This window comes from Rhopalosiphum maidis, chromosome 4 (assembly GCF_003676215.2).
Source record: "Rhopalosiphum maidis isolate BTI-1 chromosome 4, ASM367621v3, whole genome shotgun sequence".
NCBI classification, from domain to species: domain Eukaryota; kingdom Metazoa; phylum Arthropoda; class Insecta; order Hemiptera; family Aphididae; genus Rhopalosiphum; species Rhopalosiphum maidis.
Genome location: NC_040880.1, coordinates 32,255,340 through 32,276,975, shown reverse-complemented (window position 1 = coordinate 32,276,975; position 21,636 = coordinate 32,255,340). Strand labels below are relative to the sequence as shown.

The following is a 21,636-nucleotide window of genomic DNA, read 5'->3' as shown; positions in this document are numbered from 1 at the left end:
AAAATCAAGTAGTGGTATAAAATTAATATGATATATTATTAAAAAAAAATGATAATATAATATAATATCATATCGTTCACTTTAAATATTTAAATCATAGTAAAAAAATCGTAATAAATAATCGTTATACCTAATAATCCAATATGTAAACTAAAATTATGTGATACAATTTATAAATATTTTAAGTCTTGTATTACTCAGTTAGTGTACCTATTTATAGCATATTGTGACATTGTTATTTTTTTTTTCGATTTCGAATTTTTTATTTTATTTACTTGAGATATGCCATTTAGTTTTATATAAGTTTGGGTTTGAAAGTCGATAACAAATTTACTAAAAATATGAACATTTGGTTGACTTTTATAAAATTAATTTCTTAGACGACTATGAAAAGATTCATATACTTATTACAGGTAAGAAAAAACCGTCGGAGTTTACATCAGATCTTTTATTATATTTTTATCTTAACCGGTATTCTGGCGGAGTTTACTATCGCCCGTTTGCACACATTCAACATTTTTTACCTGTAAATCGATGACTCACTTGCGCACAACGACTGCACATTCACACACACGTACAAATCGTCACTGACTGCCGTAAAAATTATCAAATATTTGATAAGAATATAATCTCATAATCGATTGTGTAAATGATATTATTTTGGATTTTCCGTGTGAAAGACAGTCCCAAGCCTGTTAAAGTGAGAAAGAAAATGTGTGCGTAAACGAGTTCTAATACTAGGGATTTTCGTCACAGGTTGCCAAAATATACGTATGCAAACGAGTTGTAGCCAGTTATAATAATAATAAAAAATACTAAAACAGCGTTATAAATATATGATAAAATATAAGTACCACCTACTTAATGATGTGGTTTGACAGATCGTTTCTGCCAGATTCGTTTTACGCGGGAAATTATTTACCATTAAATTTAAATTTAACCCTATTCTGTTATATTGATCCACTCAAATACTCGATGATGAGGTTAATTCGACACGTACTATACAATAGATAATCAGTCTACTTATTAGGGTTGAGAGTAAATGTGCCAAGAAATTATCCTATAAACTATTATACTTTGTTAGAAACTACATTGTAATATAGTAGCTTACATAAATTACCAGTATTATTTATTTTTAATGTCATAAACATTGTGAAAAAAAACAGGTTTTGTAATGAGTGTTGAAACAAAACAACTTAATTTACAATGTTTAGTATCTGTTTATTGTTTCTGAATCATTTTATATTATATATCTCCCAAAAATCCATTTTTCTATATAAAATTACAGTTGCGGTTTCATCGAAATTTACAAGGCATGCGCTGCACTCTTTTATAATAATATAATATAGAGTAAATGCACTTTATACGATTTATTATTTAGACATTAATACATTAAACGGAAACACCAAATCTATGAACTATTAACCGTAGTGATCATACCGATATGGTATTATTACCTGTGATTATAAATTATAACTGATTATGTTATTAGAATATTGTTGTTATATCGAGATTAAATGCAGTATAGTTTATAAATCATTATAGGTAAGCAGATATTGTAATATTATAGAAAGAATATCGCACTTTTTTTTTAAACGGCTTATTATTCATTCATTTACCATTGACCAACAGTCTTTGTTGTACTTAAATTTGGTTATTGTTATTAAATTTTAATTTCTGAGATAATAATACAATCATTACACAGACTGTATACTTTTTAGGTAATCTAACTTACTTGTTATATAACTGAAAATATGCAGATACATACGTTTTGGGTTAATAAAGAACAATTTGGGGAGAAAATTTAATTAGGATACTATGAAATCACTAATCACCTATCCGGTGGATAAATATTAAATATCTACTCCAAAAAATTACATTTTTTTGTTTAGACAATAATAAATAAACATTACATAACTTCTATAATGAGTTATAGTTGTTATACAATAGAAATATTAGAGTTTTGGTGTAGCTCTAGTGTGACTATAGAGCAGTACCATATTTGAAGTTTCTACATTCAAATTTTGTGCAATTTTTTTACTACTACTCATTAAGATCCAATCACATTATTTAAGTGTTAAGTAGACATTTTCCCATTCAATAAAATGTGCAGTTTTATTAGAATTTCTCAATTAATTCATGCTTGATTTATAAAGCAATCTGTTCAGATTACATTGCCTCCAACACTGTTTTTATAAGCTGAAATTCATTATACAACATTCTTTAAAAAAAGCCCTAATACTCCATTAAAATCCATTATTTGCCTAATTATTCTTTAAAAAAATCCTTAAAAATCCCATAACAACTGATTAAAATCCATAAAATTGTTTAAATTATTAACTATTCATTATTGTTTATTAGCAGAGATTATTTTTCAATATTATATTATTTGAATTTTTTTATGACAAGATGTGTATAAATTAAATAAAAATTTTGATAGAAGTAGTCACGTAATACAAACATGACGCATATGAGTCTGCGTTAAGTGAGACATTTTATGTCATACGACGTATAGGTAGGAACGTATGACGTATAACGTATAGTCTATAACGTAAAGTGAAATAAAGACAGGACTGTTGCTGTTATAAAAATATTTTAATGTATATGTTAACAAGTTACATTATTAGGAGACGTAACGCTAAGTAGTGGTCGGTGATGTGTAAAGTAGGATACATAAGCAAGCGTTTGTACATTAGATACGTTTCTTGTGAAGATGCCGTCAACACACGTCATATTTCGAATATAAATATATATAAACACCTAACCCGGGGTCTCCATGACAACCGCGGTATCCATAGCAACCGTGGTATCCATGGCAATTACGTAACGCTTTTCGTGGATACTTTCGTGACGGTTTTTTTTTATTTTAATGTGCCAAAGCAAAGACATCAAATGTCAATATTTTATGGTACGCGGACAATTGGTCCCCGTCATATTTTTATACTCGGACAATTGGTCCTCGGATTTAAGTTAAATACAAAATATTTTTTTATCATTATATGTTTTTTAAAATGTTTTGAAATTCAACTTAAATAATCGTAATAAAAATAATATTATGGTACTTTTTATGCTATATATATATATATAGATAGATCTTCGAATTATAATTTATATCATTTTTGTTTGCTAGTAAAACACCTTGAGCACACAAGGTTTGTCGTAAAATTTTCTTAAATAAAAAATAATGAAACATAGAATTTTTTTTATAAGCATTAAAATTCAACATTACTATGAAATTCGTCATATAAACGAAAATTCGGAAATTATTTTGTAGTATAAAATTCATGTTTTTTTCCATTTCATTATTTATAATTCGAAAATTGTATACAAAATGCTGTAAGTGAATATAAAGAGAAAATCAGTTTAATGCAAATTCACAATATATTTTGTTTAAAATCGGATATTCAAACTATGATAACGATTTATCTTTGACCTATTTTTATTATTTATTATTATTCAAATAATATTGGTAAATTCCGTCGGGAAAATAAATATTTTTAAACTAAGCGCTCCGTGAGTGTACGACGCGACCCTACAGTTTGCGATGCTGCGTGTTATAGTATTTGGAAGTCACAAAATGTTCGAACGAACACGGAACAATCGTATCTAAGACGACAATTGTCAATCATGTCATATCTTGTCAGCTTTGCCACATACTCTAGATCTAACAATTGGAAATATCAGATAGAAATATTATAAATTGTGTTTAGTACACGTCCTAGAGTCTTATACTCTTATACGCTATAATGGCTCAATTTATGAAATCAGAACGTGGAATTATACTTTTAGTATTAGACAATTTTAAATTTTCTAAAGTAAATAGACCTCTGGCTTCCAGGTTAACAAAATGGCAATGTATAATCAAAATTTGCAAAGCTTTTGTGAAAACCTTTGGTAAAACTACGAACATCGCTCAACAAAATGTCGAGCATGTGATAAACATATAGGCAAGTACAATATGTCAATATTGATTATGATTTAATTTTACTATAATATTATGATTATATTTACTTTCATAATTATTACTATTTCTACGATTATACATGATTTATGTTGTAAATATTGACTTATTACTTAATATGTGAAATATTTATTTATTTAAATATCTACTTATAAATTTTAATGGTTAATATATGTTATGTCAGTAATAATATAATTAATAAGACATCTTTAGAAATTTGTTTATTAACAGTAAGTAATAAATGTATTCTTTATAAACCTATTGGCTATTATAATAACTTTACGGTTTTAATTGAAAAATACAAATAAAAGTAACTTTAAACTTCATTAAGTAATAAGAACTTCTTACTTATAACTTATAAGTTATATGTAGGATGTATTTATTAATTATCAATTGTTTTCGAGTGGAATTTACGGCTGCATCCGAATTGGTTCCTGACATTTCAGGCAACACACATCCGAATTGGTTCCCGATAAAGACTTACAAAAAAGCAAAATACGAATAGAACGAAACTACTAATTGCTGTGAAACATTTCACAACAAATTCAACAATTGTTTTTATTCCGCACATCCGAACATATTTCAATTTATGGATGTATTAAAAGAAGTTCAAATTGAAACTTATATAAAATTGCGAAGTTCAAACAAACTATAAAACCTGAAGTCTAAGGAAATATTCATAAAAACAGAAATGGACAAATATAAAAATAACGAAATCTATAATACGAAAATATAATTGGAGTATATCACTTGAATGAAAAAAGTATTTAGTATTCTAGAATAAAAATACAAATAAAAAGTATTTTTTAAGTATTTAAAATACATTAGTCAAAAATTATTTGAAAAGTATTTAAATACAAATATTTGAATATTTAACAAAATTGCTATATGTATACTATATAAAGTTTAAACAAGTATATACTCAATCGTCAATGGTTAATATAGTCACACTATTTGCTAATAATTCACAATCACAAATGTTTACAGGACACAATACAAATAATACATATGATAAATCTGTTATGAAGGTATTGAAAGCTTATTGTACTTGTAGGAAAATTATTGATGGTCATCTGGATTCATTGTACCTTTGACACTTGTTGTTTATATGAAAAGTTATATAGGTCCAAAATGTGTCAAGATGATTGTCAATGTACATCTTGTAATATCAGTTACAAATATATATGATTATTTATATTTTAGTACTGTATAACAATGTGAGTATCATTACAAAAAATTCAGCTTAAAAGGACGCTAACCCGTATGTGTTGTCTCTATCTTATACACGCGTAACATAGCTAAAAACTGTTTTGCGCGGGACAACTTTACTCCCTCGATATTTATATCAAAAGAACCAAAATTATAAATCCCATTGGGATAAACTTTATCCGTGATGTAGCGTTTTAATTTTTTTGATAGTGGTAACCAATAATTTTTAATAATTAAATGTAAAAAACCTAAAGTTCTCAAACCGATAACTTTAATTGCATTCATGTTATCAAAAAAATTAAAACGCTACGTCACGAGTAAAGTTTATCCCAATGGGATTTTTAATTTTGGTTATTTTGATATAAATATCGAGGGAGTAAAGTTGTCCCGCGCAAAACAGTTATTAACTATGTTACGCGTGTATAAGACAGAGACAACACATGCGGGTATAGCGTCCTCTTAATATATTATATTTGTATGACATAATTTGAAAAAAAAAAACAAAACACAGAATGTACAGAATTCTATTTATAAAATATTAAATTATAACAAAATTTCCAGCTATGAGTAGCAGAGTAGCTAATAACAAATAACTAGAACATTAAAGATTAAAGTTAACTTTATTTTATGGATAGTCCAATACTTTTATATTTGAAAGATATTATATTATTAGGTTATTCATCACACAAAATAAAAACATGATATCATCCCTTTGTTTCGGCTCAGTTTATAATTTGAATAAAAAATTTAAAAAATACTAGCGGACTGTATATTGGATATTTAGATGATTTATTGTTAATAATTGATATTTAAATAACACACTATTACACAACGATTGGTTTTAGGTGTCACTATACGACGCACAATGATCGGCAATGTTTCCGACGCGTCGTTGAGACTGGACTAGTGACCCGTGCCTTATTATTTAAAGGTGTTATTACCCGACCCAGGCGATATCATAAATACTATCTGCACGATAATAATGTCGATTGATAATATTTATTACTTAACGTTTAACACCCATATAGTTCCTAGTGCAGTTGCGCGTACAATCAGTGTTTTATAAAAACGTCAAAAATATTATTAAATAAACGTAAACGTAATGATGAATCAAGTCATGACGACGAAGAAAAGAATAAATGCTCTTTGTGTGATAGTATGTTTAGCAATATTGGCAATAAGAATAAACATATGCAAAAAGCCCACAGTGTGGACAATAGAAGTAGTGTCCGTTTGATAAAAATGTCCTTTATGCGAAGAAGACTTTAAAACGCTCACAAATGTATGTGAACACATTTCCAAAAAACATGATGTACAATTAATAAAAGAAACTGCAGCACTTAACTCTCTCCACGGTATTTATATTAATTTTTTAACTTATTAGTTATTAATATATTATATAATATAAATGGTGATTTTTAATATATGTTGTATATTATATTGTATTATATAAAACTATTTTAATTTATTTTTTAGAATTTAAAACATGTAAAAGAAATATTGAAAAAGAAGATCTGTCTTTCTTTGTTGATCAAAGGATAGTTGGAAACAAAAACTTTTGTTTGTCACAGATCAGGATCTTCTCGAACAACAGACACAGGGAAGAGAATGAAATGGTCATAAAGTCACAAAACTGATAAGATTTGTCCTGCTGGAATGATAATAGCTAATATTGACGGGTACATAACAGTAGAATTCAAAAAAACCCATGTTGGCCATGTATTAAATATGAAATTTTTACATCTGTCAAAAGAAGAAAGAGATAAACTCGCTGGTAAAATAAAATCAGGTGTGACTTTTGAACGGATATTGAATGATATTCAAAAATTAGTAACTTCATTGTACAATGTAAAATAAATAGTTGAATAGTCAGCAAAAATTGCTAACACGAAAGATACCGATTCGTATATTAACTTAAAACTCATTTAAATTCTGACCTGCGTCTGCAGTGTGTCTAATATCTATTCTTGTTGTATTTAACTTAATGAAAAAAAAATATGGAAATAAGTATAACCGACATGTTTAGGGACGGAGTGGTTTTCGTCACTGGTAGTACAGGATTTCTAGGATAAATACTCATGGAAAAATTGTTAATATCCCGTGATGTGAAAACCATTGCGGTTTTCGTTAGAAGTAAGAAAGGATTAACTGCAAGTCATTGAATTGCGGATATTTATAAACAAGCTGTAAGTCTATTTTTATACTTAAAAGTTGAATATATATAGATACATTGATCAATTTGATAAATAATTTAAATAAACATTACCTATTAATAACTAATTTATTTGGTAATTTATATTATTAATTATTATTTAATTGAATCTAGGAAAGTAAATAAAAAAATTATTTGTCAATAATAAATTCATTAATAATACTTTTTGTCAAAGTAATTTTCATCAATAATAAAATATTTTTATGAACTTAATTTCAAATAAAGTTTTTATTCATTAAAATGAAATTAAGACATTAAAAACATTTTTCTGTAATTGTATATCGTTATAATACTTTAGAAAATAGCAGTTAAGTCGAAATAACATGACTTCAGCGATTTACGCTCAAAGTATACCTGCTACTAATTGGAAGACATGAGGACAGTTTTTAAATTATTGTTTCAAAATTTTATTAATTTTTACTAATTTTTCAGATTCCTATTCTATCATACAGTATATTATATTTATAATTTTGTTGTAACTAACCCAATTAAATTTAATTCTTGTATTTTTATGATGTTATATAATAATATAATGACATAAAATCAAATGTAATAAAATTTGAATCTATCAAAATGTACATAACTTGACAGAAAATAATTTAAAACATATATTTTATTTTGATAAATAATAATAACAATAATAACAAAATAAATAAATGTATTATCCTTCGTTCAAGTGTCAAATTAACCATTAATAATACCAATAAAAAAAATCTTGAAAATGTCAAGACCACATTATCATTTTTATTATTTTTTTATATAGAAAAATACATCAAAAAAATATTGTAGTGAAAGAGTTTTTTAATAAGTGACTATCGATGAGGATGTTGTAATAATTCCTGTAAACTTGTTTTTTTATCATCGAAGAGAAAAAGTTATAATTAATTTTTTATTAAATGTTCAAATATTAGATATACAAGAACGTTTTTCACATTTATTATCTAATTATCAAATAATGTTCAGAATTTATTTAAATTTCTAACTTAAAAGTTTATAAGAAATATTGTGATAATTTTCCATATTTATTAATTGATAAAAAAAACTGTGTATTCAATTTTACCAAGTGAAAAAAATCAATGTTTATAAAACAAAACACTTAGAAAATGTAAAATATCTAAAAATAGCTTAAACTTAATCAAAATATTAAAAAAAATATTATTGATTTTAATATTTAAATGTGCCGACTAAAGGTTCATGTAAATTTTGAACTGTAGTAAATGTCCAAGTTGCTCCCCCCCAAATGACACTACTGGCATCCATTTAACATTAACATCTATTCAATTATAATAATACGAGGTTGTCGGACGAGACTTTCGTCTCCGATGCGTTTTCATTACCCTTCTATCAAAGGATTTAAAAAAGGAAGGCCAGCAATATTAAATAGTACGGAAAGAACTCGTCTAATTTATTAGTATATAACTAGGTACATTCATATGCGTATTCGCAGTGAAAATATTGGTGTAATATCTGAGTAAAAAGATGAAAATGAGTATAGCCGATACGTTTAGGGAAGGAGTGGTTTTCATCACTGGTAGTACGGGGTTTCTAGAAAAAATACTCTTGGAAAAATTGTTAAGATCTTGTGATGTGAAAACCATTGCGGTTCTCATCAGGGGTAAGAAAGGATTAGATGCCAATCAAAGAGCTGCGAATATCTATAAACAAGCTGTAAGTCTATTTTTGTACTTAAAAGTTTAACATGTATGATAAATTTGATAAACAAATTAAATAAACATTACCTATTAATGATTAACCCATTTTGTAATTTTAATTATTAATAATTATTTTTTTTGAATCTAAAAAATTTAGTTAAAAATAATTCATCAAAATAATTTGTCAGGAAGATAAAGAAACAATTAGTTTTGTGGTCGGCAACTGGCCACATTTTATTTACTTGTTTTATATACAATATTTGTTTAAATTGTATTACTCGAGTATAAGGCCAAAAATTAAATAAATATATATATATATATAAATATATTTATAAAGGGTACCCGAAGATTGAGACAAAATGTAAACACAGAAATTTAATAATTTTAAATTATTATCTTTGATTATTATAAATTGTCACTTTTAACTAACTATCCGAATACCTGTTTAATGACTCTAGAATTTTTAACTCGGTAAATCTTATACTTTAAGTTGTGGTTTTTAATATGTCTTATAATATCAAAAAAAATCTAAATGTAAGTTTATCAAATTATTATAACTCGACAGTGAATAATTCTATACAAACATTTTATTTTAATCAATATACTTTTTAGAACAATGTAATTTTTAAAAAGATTGAATTGATAAGATTATTTTTTCAAATAATTAGTATTGTGTCTTTTAAGATATTTGACCGTTTTCGATTTGAAAAACCAGACTTTGTGACTAAGATAAAAAAAATTGATAGACATTTAGAAGAACCTTCATTAGGATTTTCAACAGACAATCGTGATTGGTTGATAAAAAATGTGAATTTTGTCTTTCATTGTGCTGCTACTGTCAGATTCAATGAAACTCTTTAAATAGCGACAAAAATAAACATCCAAGGAACAGAAAATATATTAGAACTAGCAACAAAAATGAATAATCTCAAGGTATTTGAATACATAAATAATTAATAATTATTAAATGTTTTGACTATGGTTTTTTTTTAAATTTAATAATTTTTATAACATTTTATTCATTGTGATTATTTGACATTGAACATTCATTTTATAACAACTTTCCTTTTGAGAAATTTAAGATATATAAAATTTCAACGAATTAAGATTAATTAATTAATTTCTTCTTATTAAGATAAGAATTAGGAAAATTATAGAGAATATTAAAATTGTATTAAGTATATTAGAAAATGTTTAACAAACAAATTTTAATTACACACGAAGGTTTTTGTTGTGTAATGAGAATAATCATAAAATATCGTATACCTACTACCTAGTAATTGTAAGAATTTTTCAAAAAACTAATTAATAACTTAATATATTTTTAGGGTTTTGTGCATGTATCAACTGCTCATTCACACTGTACAAGAAGTGAAATTAAAGAACAATTCTATCCCGTTTCGATATTAGCTAAAGAATTAAAAGATTCAATTAAACGATATGAAAACACACAGAAGTAAGTATATATATTTTTTCATAGAATTTATTTTAGTTTTTAATTTTCATATTCTGTGAAAAATAGGTTTTCAGTTGATTGGCCTAATACACACACTTTCACTAAAGCACTTACAGAAAATGTAATTTCATCAAATGAAAATCAATTGCCGATTTCAATATTCCGTCCTTCAATTAGAAAGGATTTCAATTTAAATATATATATTATTTGCAAATATAGCATAATAGGGAAAAAAAATTTAAAAAAATTGTTTTGATATGTAATATGTATAAACATGTAGAATCCAAAAACAGTGTTTAAGTTTGTCTCATTTGTTGCATATTTACATATTATATTGTTCGAAATTTCTAATCAAAAATATAAAATAACAACAATGTTGTAGTTGGATGCACAAAATGTGAACCAGAACCAGGTTGGTTAGATAATATTAATGGACCGTCTAGTATTATTGCTCCCCTAATTGTCGGATTTTTAAGAACATTACAATTATCCACGGATAAAAGAACTGATATTGTCCCAGTCGATTACACTGCAAATGCACTTATCAGTGTAATGTGGAGTACAGTGAACAGGTATAACTAAATACATGTTACTTGATATGTACAGGGGTGTATTGAGCGTATACTTATAACAATATTTATAAAGAAATACGTGAAAAAATATTCATTTTATAGTTATACGATTGATAAATGTTGAGTATACGGTGAACGGTGACAAATGGAAAAGGGTATATTATTTTATTAATTGTTTATTTTATAAAATTAAAAATAATATGGGTTGTATATTACTTATATATCAGGTCGTATACGGCATACTCGTATAATCCAAGACAGTGGTATAATCGAATATAATATAATATTTACGGCTGTTACTGATAGTACTATTTATATTATACAACAGTAGGTATGTTTTATTTATAATATAATTTAAATTTTTGCTAGATATTGACTGTGACAAGCGAAGTAAGAAAATTTTTTTTGAGATACCTACTTTTCAAAAATATGGCGTATATTCAAGACATTATTTGCCAATACATCCCTGGATGTATAATATTTTATTTGCTATTTAATCATTTGTATTTTATTTATTTTGATGATAGACATAACTATAGTTATGAAAAGAACAAGGAACCAAAAATGTATAATTACGTGTCTAGTGTTGACAGCCCAATACATTGGGATAAGATCATACAGTATACATTTGAAACTTACCATCAGGCACCTCCGTTGGGATCAATGTGGTATATATTTTGTATATTTTTAAAGGTGGAAAGTAGGAAACCACCCTTGTACTGCAGTAGGTGTTATTGAGTGTATCTTAAAACGATTTTATTTTAAACACTTGTTGAAAATATCAAGTTTCTACGGTTATTGGTTTTTGAATTACAAAATATAATATCGATTTTGTCGAAATTGCTGGAGTGTGAAAATTCCCGTTTGTTCTTAATTTTTTTATGTTTTCCTGATTATTAAGAAAAGTACTGACAATTTTTAAGACCCCCCCCCCCCCCCAGTACTATTTAGATCCCATTTAGTACCAGAATTCACCTCCAAGGTTGAAAACTAAAGCATATATTGCCCTAAAAAGCGATGATAGACATATAAATAAAAACACACACATCATTATAAAAGTAATTAATTCATCACCCCACTCTAGAAATCCTAGAAAGGAAGGTCAGAAATACTAAATAATACGAAAACAACTCGTTTAATTTATTAGTATATAACTAGATACATTCATTTGCACACCTGCAGTGAAAATATTGGTGTAATATCTGAGTAAAAAGATGAAAATGAGTATAGCCGATACGTTTAGGGAAGGAGTGGTTTTCATCACTGGTAGTACGGGGTTTCTAGGAAAAATACTCTTGGAAAAATTGTTAAGATCTTGTGATGTGAAAACCATTGCGGTTCTCGTCAGGGGTAAGAAAGGATTAGCTGCCAGTCAAAGAGTTGCGGATATCTTTAAACAAGCTGTAAGTCTATTTTTATACTTAAAAGTTTAACATGTATGATAAATTAGATAAACAAATTAGATAAACATTACCTATTGACAGAAAATAATGTATAACATATATTTTATTTTGAAAAATAATAATAACAATAATAACAAAATAAATAAATATATTATTCTTCATTTAAGTGTCATATTATTCATAAATAGCACTATAATACTATTTTATTATAATAAAAAAAAAATTTGAAAATTTCAAGACCACGGTATCATTATTATTTTTCATTTTTGTACAAATTACACCAAAAAAATATAGAATAATAGTATAATCATTTTAAATATGATTAATATTTTATTGAATTTTCAAATATTAGATATAAAAGAACATTTTTACATTTATAACCTAATTAGGTACCAAATAATGTTCAGAATTTCTTTAAATTTCTAACTTAAAAAATTTAAGAAATATTGTAATAATATATTTTCCATATTTTTTAATCGATAAATAAAACATGTATATATTCAATGTAATAAATTTGACTAAGTGAAAAATATCAATCAACATTTATAAAAAAAAAAAACATTTAGAAAATGTAAAATATCTAAAAATAGTTTAAACTTAATCAAAATATTAAAATAATTATTCCACGTATAAATAATATTATTTCAACACATACACTAGATTGAAAATGAAAACATTTTAACTATCCCAAATTACATGCATAAAAATAAAAATATTAGAAATACTACATTATTGTAAAATAAATACATTCATTGATCTTATATTTAATTAATTAGTTTTACTATAACTTTTAGACATTTGATCGCCTTCGTTTTGAAAAACCTGACTTCATAACCAAGATAAAAATAATTGATGGAAATTTAGAAGAACCTTCATTAGGATTTTCAACAGGCGATCGTGATTGGTTGATAAAAAATGTGAATTTTGTCTTTCATTGTGCTGCTACTGTCAGATTCAATGAAACTCTTCAGATAGCAACAAAAATAAATATTCAAGGAACAGAAAATATATTAGAATTAGCAACAAAAATGACTAATCTCAAGGTATTTGAATACATAAATAATTAATATTTATCAAATGTCTTTACTATGTTTTTCTTTTTTAAATTTTTATAATTTTTATAACACTTAATTCAATGTGATTATTCAACATTGGACATTCATTTTATAACAACTTTCCTTTTGAGTAATTTAAGATGTATTAAATTTCAACTAATTAAAATTAAGATAAGAATTAGGAAAATTATAGAGAATATTAAAATTGTATTAAGTATATTAGAAAATGTTTAACAAACAAATTTTAATTATACACGAAGGTTTTTGTTGTGTAATGAGAATAATCATAAAATATCGTATACCTACTACCTAGTAATTGTAAGAATTTTTCAAAAAAATAATTAATAACTTAATATATTTTTAGGGTTTTGTGCATGTATCAACTGCTTATTCACACTGTCCAAGAAGTGAAATTAAAGAACAATTCTATCCCGTTTCAATATCAGCTAATGAATTAAAAGATTTAATTAAACGAGGTGAAAACACACAGAAAATGTAAATATATTTATTTTTTTAATAAAATTTTTTTTTTGTTTTTAATTTTTCTATTTTGCGAAAAAATAGTTTTTCAGTTGATTGGCCTAATACCTACACATTCACTAAAGCACTTTCAGAAAATGTAATTTTAACAAATGAAAATCAATTTCCGATTTCAATATTTCGTCCTTCGATTAGTAAGGAATATAATATAAATATATATATACATAATTTACAAATATATTATCATAGGGAAAAAAATTTAAAATAAAATTGTTTTGGTTGTAATATGCAGGGGCGTATTTAAAGGAGGAGCCTATGGGGCCCGTGCCTCCTCCCCATTTGCTGTATTTTTTACTTATTTTATTGTATGAGATGATTTACAACTCTATACAAATTTGAACTTATTGTTTATGCCCTCACGCTCTTAAAACATTTCTAAATACGCCCCTAGTTATATGTGATATGTATAACTATGTAGAATCTAAAAACAGAGTTTAATTTTGTCTCATTTTTTTAACATTTAAATAGTATATTGTTCGAAATTTCTAATCAAAAAATATTAAATAATAACAATGTTGTAGTTGGATGCGCACAAAATGTGAACCAGAACCAGGTTGGTTAGATAATATTAATGGACCGTCTAGTATTATTGCTCCCCTAATTGTCGGATTTTTAAGAACATTTCAATTATCCACAGATAAAAGAACTGATATTGTCCCAGTCGATTACACTGCAAATGCACTAATCAGTGTAATGTGGAGTACAGTGAACAGGTATAACTAAATACATGTTACTTGATATATACAGGGGTGTATTGAGCGTATACTTATAACAATATTTATAAAGAAATACGTGAAAAAATATTCATTTTATAGTTATACGATTGATAAATGTTGAGTATACGGTGAACGGTGACAAATGGAAAAGGGTATATTATTTTATTAATTGCTTATTTTATAAAATTAAAAATAATATGGGCTGTATATTACTTATATATCAGGTCGTATACGGCATACTCGTATAATCCAAGACAGTGGTATAATCGAATATAATATAATATTTACGGCTGTTACTGATAGTACTATTTATATTATCAACAGTAGGTATGTTTTATTTATAATATAATTTAAATTTTTGCTAGATATTGACTGTGTCCAGCGAAGTAAGAAAAATTTTTTTGAGATACCTACTTTTCAAAAAATATGGCGTATACTCAAGACATTATTTGCCAATACATCCCTGGATGTATAATATTTTATTTGCTATTTAATCATTTGTATTTTATTTATTTTGATGATAGACATAACTATAGTTACGAAAAGAACAAGGAACCAAAAATTTATAATTACGTGTCTAGTGTTGACAGCCCAATACATTGGGATAAGATCATACAGTATACATTTGAAACTTACCATCAGGCGCCTCCGTTGGGATCAATGTGGTATATATTTTGTATATTTTCTACCAATCGATGGTTCGTTGATATTTTAAGATTTTTACTACACCGGATACCTGCTGCGTTCGTAGATTTATTATTCCATATTCGTGGTAAAAATCCAAAGTAAGTAGGTAATGTAACTAATAATATAAGGTACATCTAAATATCTAATAAAATTAGGATTTTCATTAAATAAACATAAATGTGTTGTAAGGTTTTTTTTCTATCTTTAACACTATCGTGGTTTTTAAATGAACATTTGTTTTAAATTTATAGTTTAAACAATTACATTCAGGTCAGATTTATAAGAAACCATTAATATCATCTTTATTTTACTTTACAATATTGCAGTAAACTATACCGGATAATCAAACATTTTAATAAATATAGTAAATTAATTATAATTTTATAATATGTTGATTCAGAATGCTGAAAATGTATAAAAAATTAGAAAATATGACTGATTTGCTTAAAGTGTTTACTACAAGTGAATGGAAATTCGACAACAGTAATGTTCGAGAATTATGGTCGTCATTGAGTCAAGAGGATCGTGAAACATTTTGGTTTGGTTTCGAAGAATTTGATTGGAAATCTTATATAAAGTGTACTTTTTACGGGATTAGAAAACACATTTTACACGAAGACTTAAGTAACATGACTATAGCGTTAAAAAAAAATCAAAAGTATATAAGATTTTAAATAACGAATATTAGATTGTGACATTTACTATGTTTTTATTGTTTTCAGATTATATTGGTGTCATCAGTTGTGCATTTTCTTTATTATTCACATCGTATTCAAAGTATGTTGGATATTAATATTATGATCCAATTAAATAAAAGAAAAATGCGCTTAAAGTACTTCCTTGTATTTACAACTATTAACAATTATTATTATTTATATTATAATTTATAATAGTATTGCATCATTGTCATCTAATATTTATTATTTACATATCACATACCATTATTTATAATTACAACAAAAATAATAGATATATATTTATATTTGTCATTTATAAATTATTTTAAATACATAAAAATAAAAAATATTTATTATTTATAGATTTTAATATTTTAATAGGACGAGGGAAAACAAGATTATTATATCATATTTGTTTTTATACAAAAATGTAAATTCTCATAGTTATAGTAAAATTTTATTTATTAAAAAAAAAATTGATCGTATTTTTTGTATTTAACAGTTTCTTTATTCTGTCAGTTGGTTCATTTAAAATTGTTCCCATTAATTTATTTATTGTTTTTCATAATCATATACAATTTCATTTTAATGGATATATTTTGTGAAACGAAAGTTGTCCTACAAATAAAGTGCTAAAATGAAACCTAACCATTTTTAATCATAGGTGGAGCTGATATCACATCATCCTTATTCCATCACAGTTTTTCTGTGATAACAGTAAAACCAAATAGGTAAAAGTAATGAAAGTTTCGTTTAAATTCATATAAGTTACATATTAAACATCGGTATGAACATTTTAGAAAAATCAAAGTGGTGGAACCGAATTAAACAGATTAATAAGTATGTTTTATTTTCCCTTGTTTATGCTGAGCTTCGTAATGCGTCATAGAATAAAACATTTTACTACCATAATAATTTTTTTTTAGTTGTATTACCATATGGCGGTAAAGGAAAATATATGATTTTGGTGTAAAAGAAGATCCGCCTATTTATGATGGGTTAATGTTAATTTAAGTGAACTGGTTGGGCAAACTAAAATTGCTTCCAAAAACAATCGGAAACAGTAATTCAAGAATGATCATAAATTAAAAAAAATAGTGACATTATATTTCAGTATTGTGTAGACATAAACAGTGTATAACTTAATGTAGGTACATCGAATTTTAAGGCCATTTAAATACGGAAAAAACACAAATTTACACAACTTAAGGCATACAACTTAATACTTTTTTATTATTAATCTTTATACTTCGTTTGCCTGTTAGTTCCGCGATATATTTCAATGTCATCTGGATGATTGGTATGAATTTATTATTAACCTATTTAGCTGTAGTTGTAATACAGTCAGTCTGCAAGGTAGTTAACTTTTTTGTGTCATGATATCGATTTTACGTTTCTTTTGTACAGATAGTCAAAAGTTTGTTATTGTGGCAAAAACAAACCTGTTTCTTCACTAATAAAGTTCTCATTAGGTTCACGTATCCTTCAATAATTTACTAGTTTTACATTTCGTTTATCATAATTTTGAAGATCGAAACTCTTTGACTTACCGCAAAATATCAGATATCAAACGATGTAATGTCGACTTTTAAACTTCTCTAGTTAACTAACTACATTTAATGCATTACATTTGGTGATTAAGAATAATTGCTCAGCGATTTGATTATATAATTGGATTAGAGAGTAGAAATTGCTAAATGATTGCTTTAGCACTTTAAAAATATTTCAAGATCTATATATTTTCTAAAAATAATTATTAATTTCCATGATAGGTATTACAGCTGGAATTGATATTTATGAATTACAAAATGTCGTTTTATTTGTATGTTAGACAAGCATTCTTATAATTGTGTGATAATGTATTAAAAAAATGTATTATATTCGATCGATGGATCGCACAGTTTTCTATTAAAAAAAAAAAAAAAAAAAAAACAGGTTTTAACGTCATCAAATTATTTATGGATAATATAATTTCAAGAAAATGCAATATTTGATTTTTGTAGATTTGGGAGTTATCCAAATTATTGAAAACTTCAAATTATCCGTGAATAATTTCTGATTCTGTCTAAATTGGAGGACTAACTTACAATTATGTTTTTTTCTCGAGATTATTTTGCTGTAGATGATGCAGATCAAAAAATGATTGTCAGTAAATCGAAATTTTTCGCCATTACATGTATTATTACGTTATATTATACTCAACGATATTTTTTAATATTTAGAGTCTAAATTTTAGACAATTAATTTTAAGTTTTTTATTATGCTGATGATACCGTCATATAACTGCATAGTGATAATTATAACGATTTATATAAAAAAGCAAATTTACTATTATATTATATTAAAGTATGGTTAGATAATTATATGTTGCTGCTTAATGTATCTAAATCTAAATATATGATTTTTCAAATCAAAGAGCACTCTTTAATTCATAACTTTCAGCTAAAACTACATCTTTTTGGTTGTAACTTTAACTTTCGGGATAATATAGATTGTAAATGTAAAATTTTGGGAAAAGTAGAATATAAGTATCTGGGTATCACATTAGACTACAAATTGAAATGGACGTGTCATATAAATAATTTAATTTCCAATTTACATAAATTTTTCCATTTTTTAAAAGATGTTAAAAGTTACTTCAATATAAGGATGAAAAGAATTATTTATATTAATTTGGTGCAATCTATTTTCAGTTATGGAATAATGTTTTGGGGTTGTGCTTATAATACGCACTTTGAGAAACTAAAAGTCACAATTAATAGTATTATTAAATTTTTACTGAGCAAACCAAAGTCCTCTAGTACTAAGCTTATTTTTAATGAATTGGGTGTACAATATGTCGATAAAATATTTTTTATTAATGTATTATTTCTAGTATACAAACATAGATATTTATTGACAAATGTGAAACATAATTATAATACTAGATATAAATGCAATATAAATATTGTTTCAAGTAGTAATACTACTTTTAGTTCGCAATGTACACTAATGGTAGGATCAAATTTATGTAAAAAATTGAATATTAATTTATTTAACTTTAAAAGTTCTAAGGAATTTAAATTTTTCTTATATAAAATAGATTTTAGTAATATTTGAATAAATATTTATAGTTGTTTAAATTTTTTATTTTTTATTACTTATTTGTAATTCTGTCACTAATATTTTTTTTTTGTTTTTAACTTACATGACATAATAACATGTATACCTAACTTATAAACTAAGCTCTACTCTCCCAATACAAACTATGCTTATAGGGAGTGTTGCATATTGTTTATTTGTCCGAATTTTTATATGTATTATGTATCTATATTTGCAAAAATAAATATTAAATATTTTTAAATATATTTAAATATTATCTATATTAATATTTAGGTGATTCATTTATCAAATAATGACCTAGTATAAACAGATAAATAAACATTATTTTTTAAATAATAATATTTTTATTTTTTATTTACATTTTTTTTAATATTAATTATTATACATAATATATTATTTCATACTAATACTATTTTTCTCTTATTAGTGGAATACTTTTCCAATATTTCTGATGAAGTAATTGTATTAACAACATCACTTTCAATATTTAATATTGCTAAATCTGTAAAACGCTGTTGCTCCATAATTGCCCTTAGCCAGTTTTTAAGACAACGCATTGATGAAAAACTTCTCTCAGATGTAGCAGAACTCATCGGAATTGTAAGAGCCATTTGTAACATTTTATACACGTTTGGAAATGTGGGATCCTTACAAATATCTTTCATAATATCATGATTATAATTGGAAGGTAAGCAGTTCTTTAAGACAAGCATTTCCTATTTCAGCGAATTTAAATTGATATTCATAACAACCTTAAATTAAAATTAAATAATATATTATTATGATAAATTACATATAAAAACCATTTGCATATAACACACTTTATAATGATTTATGAAGTATTGACTCTTTTCATAGTCCATTTCTATAAAACAATCAATTGAATTGGCCATTTCAAGACTTTCTTCGGAAAATCTGTATTTTATGTTATTGATACTAGTGTCAATTTTAGGAATGTAATCTGTTCGTCTCCAATACAATTCTACCGAATCTGAAGCATTAATTTGATCATCTTGTTTAGCACCTGTTATTGTTTCCAAATGGAATTCATTTAAATGAACCGGTTGAGCTCTTTTACGTTTTGATCCTTTATAACCATTTACAACAATTTAATATTAATTTATTTTTGATAAATAAAATATGCCAACTGCCTGTATGGCTGCATCAATATTCAATCGAACAATAACATTTGGCGGCTGATCGAATAAACTACTAAGTGACAATATTCTATAAATAAACTACTGGGTTTATAGTCTTATCACTTATCTGTTATCTAAAACCTTCATATTTTTAAATGATATCAAAATTACTGCTGAGTGCTGACTGAAGAATTTATTATATAGTTTATGACTGCAACGATATAATTGTCGATGTTACATACCTAATATTTTGATAAAACCATATTATATAACTTTAATCATTTTAAGCAATTAATTTTTTTTCCACTAAAAACGCCAAATAAAAAAAAAACCTTACGTAAAACAATGAAAACTTTTTTCATATGATTTTTCCATTTTTGGTGTTTTTGATCTGGGGGTGCTAACTTAAAGGCTGGGGGTGCTTCAGCACCACAAGCACCCCCCTAGTTGCGCCTATGAATATGTCAAATATGCACTTAAATATGTCTATGTTTTTTATTTATTTTTTGATAATTTTAGTGTCCCAAAGTGGCTACTACATCAATGATTAATATATTAGTTAGTATATTATTTTATTATTATTATTATTAAGTACTATTGCAAAAATTGACATACTAAATGTACTAGGTACATTTATTACTAGTATATTATTTTTTATTATAATTAAATTAATTGTGTTATTAAATTATTTATTTGTACAGGCTTGGCTACTGTGACATCTCGAGTTGCACGACAAATATTTGGATCGGCATTTACATCTGTTTGTTATACATTTTTTCAAACAACCACACCTTATTAGTCCTTGTCCACCAGTCAAAGACAGTTGCGATACTGCTTGTCGAATACCAATTTCATTATCTGGTATAATTGCCGATTCTAAAAAATTGTCTTCACATAAGGTGAACTGATTGCGAGTAAACAGTTGTGAGTGTTCCCGCTTTTGTACCCAGGCGATGAAAATCTCATGCGGAGATTTCATTTCGGTATGTATAATAGGTTTAACAGTTAGACCTTTTTTGGGCATACTGTCCCCAAATTCAATACTTAAATAATAATAATCATGATAATCAAGATAAAAGCCGATCGCAGTTTAGTTGTCATAATATATAATAATAATATAAATGATCTAATATATTAAAAATAACAATAATTAAATAATATACTAGTAATAAATATAACTAGTACATTTAATATGTCAATTTTTGCATTAGTACTTAATAATAATAATAAAATAATATACTTAAGTAATAATAAT

At 25.6% G+C, this 21,636-nt stretch overlaps 2 protein-coding genes across 2 annotated transcripts; both read left to right on the top strand.

Annotated features, from left to right (window-relative positions):
* Window positions 1-8,861: 8,861 nt before the first annotated feature.
* On the top strand, window positions 8,862-11,800 carry LOC113548756 (fatty acyl-CoA reductase 1-like). Its single transcript, XM_026949804.1, is given in 6 exon segments — window positions 8,862-9,050; window positions 9,719-9,967; window positions 10,363-10,490; window positions 10,557-10,666; window positions 10,873-11,062; window positions 11,590-11,800. Coding segments are annotated over 6 exon segments (1,077 nt in total).
* Window positions 11,801-12,231: 431 nt separating this feature from the next.
* Window positions 12,232-16,309, top strand: LOC113558040 (fatty acyl-CoA reductase wat-like). The gene is given in 9 exon segments (XM_026963568.1): window positions 12,232-12,465; window positions 13,260-13,508; window positions 13,885-14,015; window positions 14,085-14,194; window positions 14,582-14,589; window positions 14,592-14,773; window positions 15,301-15,561; window positions 15,864-16,121; window positions 16,186-16,309. Coding segments are annotated over 9 exon segments (1,467 nt in total). The 5' UTR covers window positions 12,232-12,276; the 3' UTR covers window positions 16,265-16,309.
* Window positions 16,310-21,636: the final 5,327 nt, after the last annotated feature.